The following is a 16,330-nucleotide window of genomic DNA, read 5'->3' as shown; positions in this document are numbered from 1 at the left end:
ATCAAAACATTTCCCCTCTCTTTGTTTGCACGCACTTATATATAATGTATATAATTATACTTGAAGCAATTCAACTTTGACTGGAGGAACAATCAGATATACATATCGCAACATTACTATATGGTTTCGCAGGGCATCTAATTAGAACTCCTCTTTTTCCATCTAAAAAATGTGATCATCCTTAACTCTCCGCACGATAACTATGTAAATTAATTCGAAGCTACTCCCTTCATTTAATGCATAAATCTTTACATACATTTATGTGGAACACTTGTATAGCATCATGCCACATTAATTTTTCATAATAAGGATTATGTATTGAGATCATTAGATCACAACTACGCAGTAAATAAATAATCATATCTTTGCGATATATGATATCAATACCATTATAGTCATTATTATCATATAAATCTAACCTTAATACCACTGTTGAAACACTAGCGAATTACGAATATCATAAGTATGAGTCAAATTGCGACTATTAAATCATGAAAACATTTCAATCATAATGTGTTATGTCGTTTCTGTTAAGAGATTGGATATAATGTCCGTAGCAGGCAGTGACAGGAAGAGTGGAGGGCACAAGCCTAATTAGCGGAAAACTATAGGAACTAATGACTTCACAATGCAGACGGCTGACGCTTCTGGGCCCCATTTCATTGAAAAAAAAGAAGAAGAATTGACATGATTGCAACTCTTGCTGGAATGTCAGTTGTCATGGTAATGACAAGAATCCAGCGCCCTAATTGGCATGTTGATATGGGAAGTTGACGTTCCAGCAAGAGTTGCTATCCTAGCATCCTTTATGAAATGGGACCTGCTGTCTTCTTGAGATATGAAAATGTTCCATTATCGATCTGTAAAGTACTGTGACGACATCAAGATAAAGCTGAAGTTATGATAGCATGGTCTTGGTCTGGAAACGTTTTTAAGAAAATAGAGAACTCGAAGAGAATTTTGTAAGAGTGCCTTCATTCTTCCTTGTCAATTAATGCGCAGATTACTATCAACGCAATCAATTTCTGCTAATATGAAGTGTTTTGCATGCAAGTAGGCCTTATATTTTAGGTGGTACTATATCGTATATGATTTTTTTCTGCTGATACCACATTATCTTATCATGTGCTACATGGGGAAATGGGTTGTTTAAGATGAAGTCCTAACCTATCTCCGAAAATACAACACACTCGCTTTCACACTTTTTCCTTTCGATAATTCCACAATGTATAGACTATGCATGACACACATACATGTTTACTATGTGCATAAAATGTAACTTAACTTGCAACTTGTAAACATTACGTTCTATCAGCGAAGAAGCAAGACAATACGTAAACATTGATAACATATAGAAGCAAAACATAGGCATTTGTTTACTCACGGAACATTGTAATAATATGCAATGTAAAACACGTTTTAAAAGTGCAAAACTGAAAAAAGTAGTGTCATTCTTGGAGGAAGATGATAGAAGTGTCAGTGATGATAATTACGATAATTGTTATTATTATGAAACCGATTGAAGAGAGTGATTAGCGTTTCTTTGATTAACACAATTGTGAAAGTTGAATTATAAGGATGCCTCTTTGATTATCATGACTAGCATAGTATCATAATGACCACAAACACCGAAGCCAAATTATATTCCAGATGTAGCATGATTACACAAAGCATTGTCAAACGTAAAGCATGCATACATGCAGGACAAAACTAGAGAAAAGGATGCTAGCAACTTACGCCCTGTGCGCGCAATCACCTCTCCATAGGTGCACCTGTTCAGGAAATGGTGGCATCTCCGTGCCGGGGGAGTGCCATTAGGCCGATGGCAGTATATCATGTGACACGCCATAATGGGTGAGGCCCTTTACTAAGGATATACCCATCTCCCCCTTGTCGTGAGTTGATATTCGTTCAAATGGGATGGTAGCTGCATGCTTCTTAGATCTTACAGGATGCATCACACCTCCTTTCAACAATTATCCCCACCCATGAGTGGTACACCGGCCAGTGGCGTCATTTAATGTTTTCTTGTGAGAATATAATTATTATTATGGGTAATCCCATTCAGAACCATACAGGCCTACAAAAATAGGCGGCATATATTTATACGTTATAGAAAAACAAAACTAGAATAAAAATATATAAGAGTCTTACTTAGGCATTAAATCATGTCAAAGTAGTTGCATCAAACACAAATAATAATCCAGATTTTAGACATTCCACAGTAGATTATGTGTTATGCACTATAGGCTGCGTGATGGAAAGGGTGATGAAGTCAAAACGTATTGACTGATATCATTTGAAACGTTTCTCAGAGTTTTTATTGTGTGGGAACTTAAACGAACTGACGTAATTTAATTCTTAACCTTAAGAAGGAAACACACTAACGAACACCACGTTTTTAACGTGATAATTACTATTCCATTCTATTCAATTCAAATGAAATGTTATATCCAATAGCACTTTTTCCCCACTAAACACAGTTAAAAATTATTAAACTCAAAAGTGAATGAAGTGCCAGCTTTGGTCGATTAACAACTGAAACGAATTGTTTGCCATGGTAATTATTCGAACGTTAAGAATAACTTCATCTGTGCTCAGTGGCAACTATAAAGCCTGCCTGAGGTTCCTTAAGGGTGCCCCATGTATAGCAATTCTGACCATGATGGAAAAATATTGAACAAAATAGCATGATAAGAATCGATCCTTCTGCTTTGGCATTGGGTCAGACAAAGCAAAGGATTTTGAAGGATTCTATTACTCTGCTTATTCCTTTATGAAGCTGCTGACGTTTGCAACTAAAACAGGTGTTTTTGTGACTTGCGTCCCCGTGTATCATGTCATGTATCTTTTAGACGTGGATGTGAGTTGTGACAAATTTAGCCACAAATGTAAAGGACGAACGGTAATTATTTTTCATCGTTCGCGTTGGATTTGTAATAATAGGCTGTCTCTACACTTTGCAATCCACCTGTCGGCGAGGGATTGTATACGGCTTATACCATCTGCATCCATCTATAATAAGATTCAGTCAAGTGTAGCCCTTGTAAGGGTATAGCGCGTTCTCCCCCGCCATTGTATGCCAATCCAAGCGTTATCAATGCTTGTATGTGCATTTCGTTGAAATATCTGTTTCGCGGTTGTTCATGTGGAATGTTTTATAAGACCTTGTCATTACAGAATGGACATAACAGCATAATGTAATATTACAGTTCATACAGTAATAGAGTTTTACCCCCAAGCTCAGACATATATGTCCCCTAAGGAACCTTTGATAATTCTATAGTGTAAAGCTGTCCTTGATAAAAGCTATTGCTAGTATACGCCAATTTTCCCTGTATACGGCACATTTTTCTCAAGTTCATTTCCGGTGAGATGAAGCTAAAATTAACGATAGCAATAACATTGAGTATACTGCACCCTAGACAAACTACTACAATCCCTATCTACTGTGTTATTTACACAAATATAAAATGTCACTTTCTTCCTATGACTTCATCACGTATAAAAGACTTTGTGATGTTTCTGTTTTGTAACACAAACTTGAACCGTTTATGAATAACACCAGTACATTATTCTTGGCATCGTAGCCATTCTTTAGACTGAAGATACATGTACTGTTTAAGTCATTATCATTTTCTTTAACGGGCTCCAAACTAAGCTGCTCTTCACAACAAGATGTGTCATCACTATAGCACCATTTCACCAAAATACAGCACCGCAGTGGTTATCAATTACATTCAAACTTCTATGCAAAGACAATGGAACCTTTGTGGGCCAAACGTTTATTCGTGTTTCACAATTAGAATAATGAGTGATCATTTTTTAAGTAACTTGCATCAGTTTTGTAGGGAAATGCAACATATGGGTCTGACAATGATTAACGGTTACCCCGAAGGTTTGACTCTATTAACCTTGAGTAATCTTTTATCTATCACATTGCAAAACAATTTTGAGATTTATGGCAAATAATCTGCTCATAATAATGTCATCTATTCATTTCTCAATTACAAATAGCTTTCAACGAAATTGCTCAGCGTCCTCCAGTAGATCCAACAATTCTCTTGTATGCAAATTCATATTCCCTAAGTGCAAAGTCAGTCCATAATCTAGGTGACTTTCACTTATGCTTATATTAAAGAAGAAGAAGAAAAACAGAAATACACAAAGAAACAGGACCTTCATACAAGCCTACATGATATATCTTGTTTACAATTAAATCAACAAGAGTAGAATGCTTACTCCGTATCAAATTATTGTTGAGTTGTAAAAACTTAGCAATGATGACTTTCAAAGAGAGGGGTTTGTACCTCAAAGCGAGAGTTGTGAGGTGATAGAGTCATTTCTTCATCCGATTTGTATATTTAGTTGGCTCAATGACATTAATATATCCAGCAATTTATATAAGTACAAGTACCATGCGATCGATTTGAAAATACTGGAGACACACCTCTAGAAGCACCAGAACTTGTGATGAGTATATGCCCCTCAACACGAATGATATTACATCTCATAATATGCAGTATCATGGTAAATAGAACAGAAAAACCGAGGTAAGGACAAAGAGAGAGACAGAGACAGAGACAGAGGCAACAACAGAAACAAATACAGGGACACTGACATTGACTGGGACATCAATTTTGACCTGAATAGCACTAGTGATAATAGGGACATGGAACCCAACAGTTCAGTTCAGTTTCAGTTTAGTTTTATTCACCATCAATTTACGAGTATACAATGAGAAAGATACACAAAGATACATAATTATATAAAAAGTAAACAAAAACAAAGCAGAAACAATTAAACTTGATGGTGGGAACCCCAGGAGAAGCAGTGCTTATAAATAGGGGCCCCAGTAATGTTTAAATATTAATATACATGTAAAACAAACAAGCAAAAGAATTAATATACATTTCAAGGTTGTACATCGTGGGAATGGGAAAGCGAGCCAGAACAAATGTGTAATACAGAAGGGATTTTCGAGGGTGTTTGGGAAATGGAGCCTTTTATCATAGAGAATGGAACCTTGAGACCTTTCTGAAAAGGCTTTTTACTTTAGAATTGTGTAACTATCCGGTTTTATGATGGATTTTGGTGAAGATTTCACCGAATCTGTTCCATTGCTTTTATCCTGATTCTAAGAGTCGCTCCGAGCCTCCTGTGACACTTCATGTTAAATTCAAATCGTAAATATAATTATATTAGCTACGTGCAAAACTTTACATTGAAGAAAATTGCATAAAAACGTAAATCATCATCTTAACGAAATAGAAAAAAAAAATCGAAAATATGATTCGACCAAGGAGGATGACGATGATATGAAAAGATAAATGAATGACACAAGAATGCAATGGCTTCAAAAAAATATATGCCTCACGTGAATGTACGATGGTATTATTGAAACCGTAACCACTTTCAAAAATGGGCGTTCATCTCGAAATTCACACCGTCAGAAATGAGATAATGAGGGACATTAGTGATCAACGTCACGAGCTAATGGACAATCAAGCATATGAAGTATTATCACGATGATATAGCGTCCATTAACCAATCTTGACGTCACATCAGTGTTGGGACTGCGAAAATAAATTGGAAAGATTAGTCATTGCGGGCGATTTTAATTCCCAACATGACATGGCGTATCATGCGTCGCATAAGTGTCTTTAATCTGCGTTCTAATTGCTCCCTGTGTATGTTTTGTCGTTTTTTCCTCACCTAGGAAACGCTTCGGGCAAAGCCCTCAATTCTTCGCGTGGAGTTCGAGCACTGCGCGTGCGTCAACGAGGATGCAATCAGGGATTTGGTCGCCATTCTCAACCCGCGGTTAATGAGTCTTCGCGTGACGAGTATCCCGGAGTTTACAAACAATGCGGTGGCAATCCTCTCCGAACGGTGCCGTGATTTGCAGCACGTTCGTTTCGAATCGTGTCCGAGACTCGACCGCACGGCCTTGGTTCTTCTAGGTACCAACTGCAAGAACTTGAAATCGGTGACCTTCGCCAGGGGAGATGGTGTCGAGTGGAAGTTGGTAGACAATGCCGTGGACGCCTTGACCGAGCACTGCAAAGCTGCTCTTGAGGTGGCAAGTTTCATCAGTTTCGCGCGAATAACGGACAACGGACTTCGGTCCCTGAGCAAACAGTATTGCGCGAGTTTAAACACGGTCAATTTCAGCGAATGTGAGGCCATTAGCGATGATGGCCTTTATGCGCTCGCCGCTAATTGTACAAAACTAAAACACTTAGCCTTAAACAGGACTAGTATTTCCGACAAAGGTTTGGCGTATCTGGCGGAAAAACGGCGAGATTTGCTTGGCTTGGAGGTAGGACATTGCATTCGCGTTACAGATGCAGGAATCCGCAGTCTGGCTCGCTTCTGCCTCTCTCTGGAATCAATTAACGTGGAACATTGCCTGCAAATTACTGATGAGGCGCTAACAGCTCTCGCCCACGGCTGCTTCCAGCTCCAAACTCTAAACTTCAGTCGCACGGGTCTGACTTGCGTGCCCAGTTCCATCATCAGCCTCGGTAAGCTCAGGAAAATCGAAGTCCACATGTGCAAGGAGTTGAGTTCGCCGCCGCAGGAGATCATCGAACGCGAGGTCGATGGATTGGTGGATTACTTCTGTGAGAGGAATCTCGGCTATCGTCTGCGGATGATGGTGTTCGGGCCAGGCAGCGGCGGGAAGAGCAGCCTTGTGAAATCTATGTGCTCGGGCGTGGCTCAGAGGGTGGACACACCCACCGATGGGATGGAGATGACAATCTGGTGGCCGTTCCGGGGAACCAGCAATGGTAAACTACTAAGCATTCAAGTTTGTGCTGGCGTTAATCAAGTTTGTATTTTTTTTTTTTGCCATATCAATTTTTGATGTTGCTGCTTTGATTATCATCAGTGTTATCATTATTACCATCATCACATAAACATTGCTGTTACCAATGCTTCAACATTTTCTTACTTGTTTTTCGGTCAATCTTTTCTTTGATATGGTTATCATTGGCAGCAACAGTATTTAATTTCAGAGACGCCACATCCTTTGCACTATCGTCACACTCCCTTTGGTCTACCGTAGACATAGATGTACTAAAGCCCCAAGTCAGCACATAACCGCTTGGTATATGATTGATCAATATACTGATTCGTTTGTCGTATCAGTGAGCTGGTTATAAAACCCAACTCATCGTCATTTTCCGTAGTCATTACTGGTTCATGTTAACATTACTGTAACCATTGTCATTCAATCTCTTATGATGATTCATTTCAACTTGCTACTGTTGTGCTTATGTTATTTCATCCTTTTACACATCCACTTCTAAACATACGCGAAGAACTGCAGTGAACAAAGTTAGTTTTACTACATTGTCTCGTGTAATCATGGGCACACCACCGTTCTATTCTTTTATTTCGTCATCCTACAAGCTGTAAACGCCGCACTCACCATTAAACACACATACACGGCACACTTGTATACACATTTATGACAGCAACACACAGTATACACCCACAATTGCAATATCTCGATCCATGTATATGTAGAGTTAATTGACTTTAATACAACACGGTAAACGAGGTCACGCACGCCTTTGAGTATTTGAGACATGATGACATCATTGGCTCAATTTACTTCACCATTCGAGGAGGAGGGTGAGGTGGGACAATGTTTACCTGCAATCGATTCTGAGCGATGTCTTTTAATTAAGCACAGGAAAGGAGAGAGAGTGTCCGCTGTCCTTAGATCGCCGCCGGCAACGGGCATTATGAGGGTCGCCGCCGTGAATCGATCAGTTCTGAAATGCGCCATTTCTTAAACGATGAATTCAAAGTCCTCTTTTTAGGTGTCACAGCCAAATACCATTGACTTATGATATTTCAACAAAACTTGTATGATTATAAGGCGAAGCGTATAAAGACACTCAATAGCACTTAAAAGTTTTGATACAATGATGTCATTTTGGAAATGAATGCAATGAATATTTGTTTGTCTCAACACAAATTACAGTCATATAGATGAAATCATAACCTACGTAGATGTATTCATGCACATACATATCTATCTATCTTTGAACATCTATCTATATATCTTAATATTTTTATCAATTAATTCATTCATCTATTTATTCAATTATTCATTGGTTAATTCATTGGCATTGATTAATTTGTTCATAGCACATGTATAGCCCTTTTAACATAGTACATATTGAGTGCTTGTGTGTAAAGCGTGTTTGTGTATGATAAACAATAAAGTGTGTGTGCAACAGTTCTGTGGTAAGTCCGTAAATAGAGGCTTATCGGGAAATGTTCATGAAGCATATTTTTTCTTGTTTTTGCCATTATTTTGTGGCACAAGTGATATATCTTTCTCTCACTTTCTTCCTAAGACACCTTGCTGGATCGTAAGCTGACGGCTGGGGAAAGAAGTCTAGCGGTGGAAGTATGGGACCTCTCTGGGAGACCGGTAAATATCGACCAAACTGTGTTAATTTCAACATTTGTAAACGCCTATGTGTTCATGCATACGCATAACACACACTCAGATACACACACACACACGCACACATATACATGCATATCTACTTATGATCATATTTGTTAGTGTGTATTTACAGCACTCCACGATCAGCGTACGACTATTTTCAAGTTATTTAACCCATTGAGGACGAGTCCCGAGTATACTCGGGCAAGTGTCTATGGGAAGTACGTGTTGTAGCAAAATCAGTCAGTCCTCAACGGGTTAATACACAATTAAAAGAGCATGGTTATCAACCGATCATTGTACATCGTAACACGTAATTGGTACACATTTGTTTCCCCTTCGACCGCTTTAACAATACTAGCTATTTGGTTGCGATTGTACGGGATTATTAAACGGAGATAAAACATCTTTATTTGGAACTGATTTCATTTCTCCAAAGATTGAAGTAACCGTTCGTCGACATTAACACGAAGCTCACCTCCCCACTTACCCACCCCCGTGAATAAACAACCTCATTCAAAATGAACTTGTCTGTCAAACAATTTTTCTACGATGATCATTTCTTCTCAGGTTTGCTTTCTTGAAAGATCTAGAGAGGTTCAATTACAGACGACATGGTTAAAAAGATATTTGTAATAACGTTAATGTTGGCGTAAAACAAAGCAAGATGTAGATTCTCGAATGTCTTTGAAATTGTCATTTCCTTTGACCTCATCATCGAAAATTATGGTAATATACCATTATTAGAACAAACGGGAATAATATTGACGTCTGAAACAGTTTGAAACCTTCATTGCCAGAGATGGTCTTTTTATTTTCACTCCCATCTTGTGGCCATGATAAAAAAAAGGCCCTCGAAGTCATCACCGGAGCAGGTAGTTTCTCAGTTTGTTGAAGGAGAGTAATCATTTCGGATTAAAAACTGAGAAGCTTTAGACATTCCCTTGTCACAAGGCAAGACAAGATAAGATCGTAAAAGGACCTTCTTTTTCCTTCTCCCTCCTGAAGAGGAGGGCAAAGATTTAATCAGTGTTCGGGCGGCAGCAGCAGAATGAGAAATTGTAGAAGACGAGAGAAATACTAGTACACAAGTACAACAATCAGTGAGAAAATAAAATAAATCAGTATGCCTGGAAGTGGTTTCCTTCATAAGATGTACATTCAGCTTGGGGTGATTTTACTAATACAGCAGAGAGAACAATGCTGTGAAAACAGACAAAGACGTGGCTAGAAAATGAAACCCTGTTTTATGTGACTCCAAAAGAAAAGTATCTTTATTAAAGTTTGTATAATTCATCGGTGTCTAATCAAGCAGGTCATCGTATAATGTAACAAAGAAACTTTGAGACTAAAGATTAGATATAAAGGTCACCTGTGGTAGAAGAGATTGATATACATTTTAAGAGTCTGCAAAAGATTGAAAAAGATTTCTTTGTTTTTCCGGTTTTCATTTCATGATTAATAACATCTTGTTGGAGCGAGTCTTGACAAGAAATTTTACCTCGTTACATGAGTAAAGAAAATACGATATATATTTTTTTCTCCGACAGCTCAGCAAAAAAGGTTCAATACTATAATGGCTTTTAAGGCATCAACAAGCTTAAAAAATTCTTTCTTGCATCCCCAACTTACTTGTTGAGTGGGAAAATGTTACTATTTCTTTTCAGAGAACTCCGTCTTGGGAAATGTATCTCTCCTTGAAAGAGAGAATTGCTGTATAGGGTGATTCAAGATATCAATTTTGTATGCAAAAAAGAAGAAGAAGGAAAATGGTCTTTCTCTATACGCATATAAAAGTGTTCAATAATATAAGGAGCTCATTTAGTACAAAAATTGATGTGCGGGGAAGAGTTGATCATGTTGATTCAAAAGTGACTTAGCTGAACAGTCTGTTTCGGCCCAAGACTCATCAGCAACTATGTAATACATCAATGTACCTAATTGAATATAGGCTTGCATGCATATATTTATTGTATCAATATGTAAATAAAATGATGAATGGCATAAGGCATAATGTAACACAATGGCAATGATCGGTCTCTGTGTTGTAAGCAACCACCTAAACTATGGAAACAACAACAGCAGCATGTTCAGGGTGGTGTGGTCCTAATTATGACGAACTCCGGAAAGTGCGTCATTCGAATTTTGTATATAGTCGATACCATGTGTAGTATGCTTTAACTGTCATCAGGGCTGTTCTTGGCGCCATTCCCAAATTGATTCCGTGTTTTTCTTCTGCCGTTACCTAGCTCGCCGATTACAGGGTGTTAAGCAAATGACCTTTCTTTCCTTGAAAGCTTACGTTAAAAGACAGTGATGTACTCCTTCCCCCACCGTGTCGATGTGGGTTTTACCGTGACTACACGTCATTCCAAATAGACAACTGATGTAATCATGTTTCCTCTCGTTTAACAATGTTTACATGAGGAGAGCGAAAGTGGACACTATTCTGGATGTAGAGATCAGATAAATGTTAAATTTCTTCAGTATAGGGAGTAAACTAAATTGCCTGCTATGGAAAAATAAAAACCGAAGAAACATTATTGCAGTCTCTCAGAAAATAGCTACTGTAAAACCGGCAGACATATTCGTTTTGATTGCAGCAATCCAACGACAAACAATAAAGTAACCGGCTTGAAAAAAAAAAAAAGAAGAATTCCTCTTTTTTTTTTGGGAGAATACACCCCTGATTATTTCCTATCTAACATCAGGGCAGCGGTATCCAATATCAATTAAGTTTTTTTTTTCAGTATTATAGATATGAATACATGCTTGTTCGTTGTTCCGAAGGTAAAAGATAATTTGAATATGGACCTCTTCCCTATATGCTGAGGAAAGAGTAATTTCTAGATAGCAAACCATTCATACAGTTAGATAAGGGAGTTAAGTTGCCACTAAACCCACAGTGTTCGAGACAACTTAAAGCCCTTCTCATTCTCAACAAACGATATTATGCATCATGACTGTACATTATGCATAACATAGAAATATTTACCGACCTGTAGTACTTCAGGTGGATATTAGCGTATACACTCTGTGTATGATTTATTGCGTCATTCATCTTTGTTTACATCCTTGTACACGCCCACTAACAACACAACAACACCCAGGACCAGACCAATTAAACTCCGAGTGGCATCCGTAACGTAGCAACTATCCATTAAGTCAGTGTCGTCTGTTTACTATTTGGAATATGGCTTAACCGCAACCACTATCTTACTGATAAACCAAAGAATGAACTGTATACGTTGGACTTGCTCATTCACAACTGATCATAGCAAAACCCCTCAATCAAGTCTTTAATTAACGTCAAGTGATATGTAATAACTTTTCTTTTTATTATTCGCACAAGGGTATGATTAAATGGTGTTGGAATCTCTCAAAAATAAAGAAAAATGGACAGATATTACCATAGACAGTTATTCCTTTTAATCTGCTGACACGTGGTAGAATCTTGGCGTCCCGGAGTTCCCTTTGCGGGAAAATTTAAGGATACACGTCTTCTTATACGCTTCGGCGATAAATCCGTCTACGGTAAAGTGTTTGCCAACATTTTGGATAGACCGACCGTTAAGCACATTCAACACGCCATTGATACCCCCTGAACAAATAGTGACATATCTTGTACTCAGTTGCCATGCTTCTTATCCGTTCCGATGGGATGAAATCAGAGATGAAGCGATTTTTTTTTTCTTCTGGCATACAAAATGCCCCTGTGAATAAGTCACTTCGTATAAACCGAAGGCTGCTACACCTCCCATTTATAATATCTGGGAAATAATTTGAAGGTCTATTTAAGCGTATGAAGGGAAATAATATTGATTATTGAAGATGAAAATGCAACAAGATACAGAAACACTGGATATTTAGTTTGAAAACAATATGATTCTCATTTTGATGTCTATGCGATGGTATTGTCTAGTATCAAAAATAAAAGAGTGGAAAAGGATGGTAAAGGGCGGGAGAGAAATAGACTATCTTCTATCGATTTTATTCGAATGATGTCATTATTAAAGACATCGCCGTTTTACAAATATATGTGTGTACCATTGTTGCGAACTTTTTCAGGTTTGACACATCTTGTCTTAACATGAAGAGAATGTTGTCACGTGGAATTCGCTTATTTTCATGTTTACAGGAAATTGCAAGGAATGTGAATGGAACATCATTTCAAAGGTCTTCGCTTATAACTGTTTTTTATGTCCGTTTTCTCATCATCCGTCTCTGTATATTTAGATTCTGTCAACTCGCTTTGGTAAAGGAATGGGCTGCAAAATATTAGAAAATGATACGAACCTGAGTGTGGAATAACATTGTTATGAGATAGCAAGAAGCCGGAACACAGAGCAGTATACTTGTTTGTAATATTCGTGTGTAATGTGTATAAATGACTAAGGTTACCATGGTTACCTGACCTTCTGGAAGATGAAGTAGCATCATTAGAAGAGGGTGTGGCACCTTCATCGATAATACATCTTTCAAACAATTCTGTTCTTGTGAAATAGGCGTGTGTCTAAAATGCATTGATAGAAATTGACAAACATTTTCCGTCCTTGACGCTGTTCTAATACTGTGTTCTATTACTCTTTAAGGTATCACTGTTTGCTCATTATTGTACAGTAAGTTCTAAAGCAATGCCGTTCATCACAGCCAACGTCACACAGAGAAACCTTGGATTCAACTATCTTTTTTCCTCTATATGGGTGTTTGTTTGTGTGTGTTTGTGTGTGAGTGTCTCTCTCTCTCTCTCTCTCTCTCTCTCTTTTATCTATCTATCTATCTATCTATCTATCTCCGTCTATCACTCTTTCTGCCAACTCTGTCTTTCTACCAAATAGGTTTGTCAAAGATGCCTTCACATGTTCATCACCCCGGCAACCCTTCCACTTCTCGTCTTCAACCTGGCTGACTCGGAGAGTTGTGACGCTGTCGTGCAGTACGCAGACTTCATTCATAGCAGGGTGAGTTCGATTTTCCCTTCCTTCTCTTCTTTTCCTTTTTTTCTCCTTGCTCGTGATTCGATGTCGATCGTTGAATCGTAGTCATCACGCGCCAATTAATTTTGAGCGGGCAACTGAGGCGCGGTAAACAAAGTGCGGACGAAGAGGCAATCTTACCGTCAAACGTTTCCGTGGGAAGTTCATTCAGCCCTCCTCCTCGCTTTGGACAGGAATACACCTGCCACATCAGTGTGGTGACAAACATGAGAGAATGCTGAAAATGTTTTACCGAGGCAACACCATCGTTTAGCGAATAGCAGATTAATCTCACGAAAGATGTGCTTTCTTGGGATTTCCCCCTGCGATATTGCAATAACAATAGACTGAACCCCATCATGCTGCAGCTTTCTAAAGATTAAATAAAAAATCCTCACGTGAAGTTCAGTTCATTTTCACAAACAGAGTACAATCGAAGCAGCAGTATGGCTATAGCTTAATTAAAATGGGACAGAAAAAAGAGAGAAAGATAGTAAATTTGATCGTTTGATTATAATTCCTTGAAAGAGTAGTGATGAAAACAAGAGATTATACAAATTTCATTTATACAGATGGAGATGAATGAAATATTGAAGAAAACTCATACCCCAAGAATAGTAAAGCTGGAAACAGTCACATAGTTAAATTAGACAATTATTAGATAATTAGATAAGGTGTTATGGCCTCATGTGTCTCTCTGACAAATCTTCACTAACTATCCTAATTTTGACGAGATGAAATCAAGTAGAATATATCATATCCGTCACCTAGTGTTGTAATATGTAAGCATTCCTACCACAAGTAGCATTTTTATAGAGAGATTAGATAGTGGGAAAGAAGCAACATTATTGTGTTTCAAGAGATGGGATGCTTGTGAGACGATAGTATTATCGGTTTTTGTAACTTGCACATGCGATTCTGATGTGTAATTTCTACATTCTATAATTCCTTAAGTTTCGTCTTTCTTTTTAAATAAGAATAAACATTTCAATTTGTCAATTAGACAATTTGAGTCCGTAACTCTGTAACTTTGTTTCCCTTAAGAAGCCCGAGTGAACTCATCATGACTTTTAACCATAACTAAAATTTACTCCAACTCAAAGATCAAACTATTGTGTTCTCCAGATCACTCCAATACTATCACGACTATTGGGAAGAAAGGTCTTCGGGAGTAGACTAAGCAGGGAAGACTTGTACCCCTCCCACTAGTCATATCTTACCTAGAGTACAATGATAGGATGCACACTGTCCCTTCTTCAATGCTGACATAATCTATTTTGCTTTCTGCCCAAGTGCCCTCGCTGCTATGTCTCGCACTCTCCTACCTGTTCAAATACAACCTGTGTGATGTGCTTGGTACAATGCATTTTTTTTTGGCTTTGATTTGATTTATTCTTCCCTTTCATCAAATCCAGGGATCAAAATAGAGATCATAATTCATAAAGTGCTTTATAACTCACCTCTTGAATCAAATTTACGCCGGGTTTTTCTTTGGTTTCTATTTTCCAGTTTCACAGCATTATAAAATCAGCTTAAGTAAGTGTAAAACGTTCGAAACGTTTGAATTGAAGGTTGTACTATTGAAGTCATAATCATATCGAATGAATTAGGTGTGCTTAACTGATTTCATTTTCCTCCTAGAAAATATAGGATGACATAACTGAAAAAACTTGCTGTCTTCGTCAGTAATCCTATAACCGTTGTAAACTTAATCGTTGCCACCGGGAAGTACACTGCATGTCATGGGCCTTCAGAATTACTATTATAACGATTGTCAAAGATAATATTAGAAATTTGCATTTATCAATCTTTATTTCAGTTAATGAATAAGAGAGTCAGTGTGATATTGTGGATGAGGGCTTAATGAAGATGGTTGGAAGGCCGATGTCTCATTCAGAAAATATTTAGAATCATTGTCATGAAAGTATTGATTGCTTTGATCATTGGTGATTAACACATTTTGGTTGTAAAGTGATCTCTGCTAATGCATAGGCCTACTTACAAAGTATTATTTTAGACTCATGCACGAATACCCAAAACGCATATGCACACAGATACGTCTGCATGCATACATTATAGCGTATCATTATGTGTGCATGTATTTTCGCTTATAAACATTATTTTTCTCGAATGACAACAGCACTGCTGAAAAACAAAACTAAACACAATATTCTCAGAACATACATCGTGACAAAATAATGTCAAACTCAGCGCAGCAGGTAGAAACCATAGTTAGATTTTTGAGAGTCGTGTTGCGTATAAAAACTCAAATTATCATGAGTTTTTTGTCTTCTCATTGTATTCTTTGAACTGCTATGCTTGCACAGACTACGTGCGTTAAAAAAAAAAAAGTGGGGCACTAGCAGAACATTTGGCTCAGATGCAACCTAAATTTGTGTAAACCTGAGCCCGCCAAATACATTATGTAAAGTTCTGGCCTACAGGGATGCCTGTGTGTCGCTCATGGGCGTAAGACGAAGCGATATCAGGCGTGTGTTGTGTGTAGTGTTTTCGCCCTAACAGCATTCATCATACACTCCGCTTCGCGCTTTTCGAATATAGGCTTGCATGCATATATTTATTGTATCAATATGTAAATAAAATGATGAATGGCATAAGGCATAATGTAACACAATGGCAATGATCGGTCTCTGTGTTGTAAGCAACCACCTAAACTATGGAAACAACAACAGCAGCATGTTCAGGGTGGTGTGGTCCTAATTATGACGAACTCCGGAAAGTGCGTCATTCGAATTTTGTATATAGTCGATACCATGTGTAGTATGCTTTAACTGTCATCAGGGCTGTTCTTGGCGCCATTCCCAAATTGATTCCGTGTTTTTCTTCTGCCGTTACCTAGCTCGCCGATTACAGGGTGTTA

At 38.0% G+C, this 16,330-nt stretch overlaps 1 protein-coding gene across 1 annotated transcript in view; it reads left to right on the top strand.

The window, feature by feature from the left end:
* Positions 1–6,631: 6,631 nt before the first annotated feature.
* LOC139721941 (uncharacterized) overlaps positions 6,632–16,330 on the top strand; it is a 32,791-nt gene continuing 23,092 nt past the window's right edge. Inside the window, exons 1-3 of the mRNA XM_071633265.1 lie at positions 6,632–6,794; positions 8,379–8,455; positions 13,312–13,434. Coding sequence (XP_071489366.1) covers positions 6,656–6,794; positions 8,379–8,455; positions 13,312–13,434 — 339 coding nt within the window. The 5' untranslated portion in view covers positions 6,632–6,655. The remainder of the gene's footprint in view (positions 6,795–8,378; positions 8,456–13,311; positions 13,435–16,330) is intronic.

The sequence above is a fragment of the Diadema antillarum genome, unplaced genomic scaffold (assembly GCF_040938485.1).
Source record: "Diadema antillarum isolate AM-2024a unplaced genomic scaffold, OU_Dant_1.0 scf00000152, whole genome shotgun sequence".
Taxonomy (NCBI): Eukaryota; Metazoa; Echinodermata; class Echinoidea; order Diadematoida; family Diadematidae; genus Diadema; species Diadema antillarum.
The sequence above is the reverse complement of the archived record's forward strand: the minus strand, read 5'-3'. Positions and strand labels throughout refer to the sequence as shown.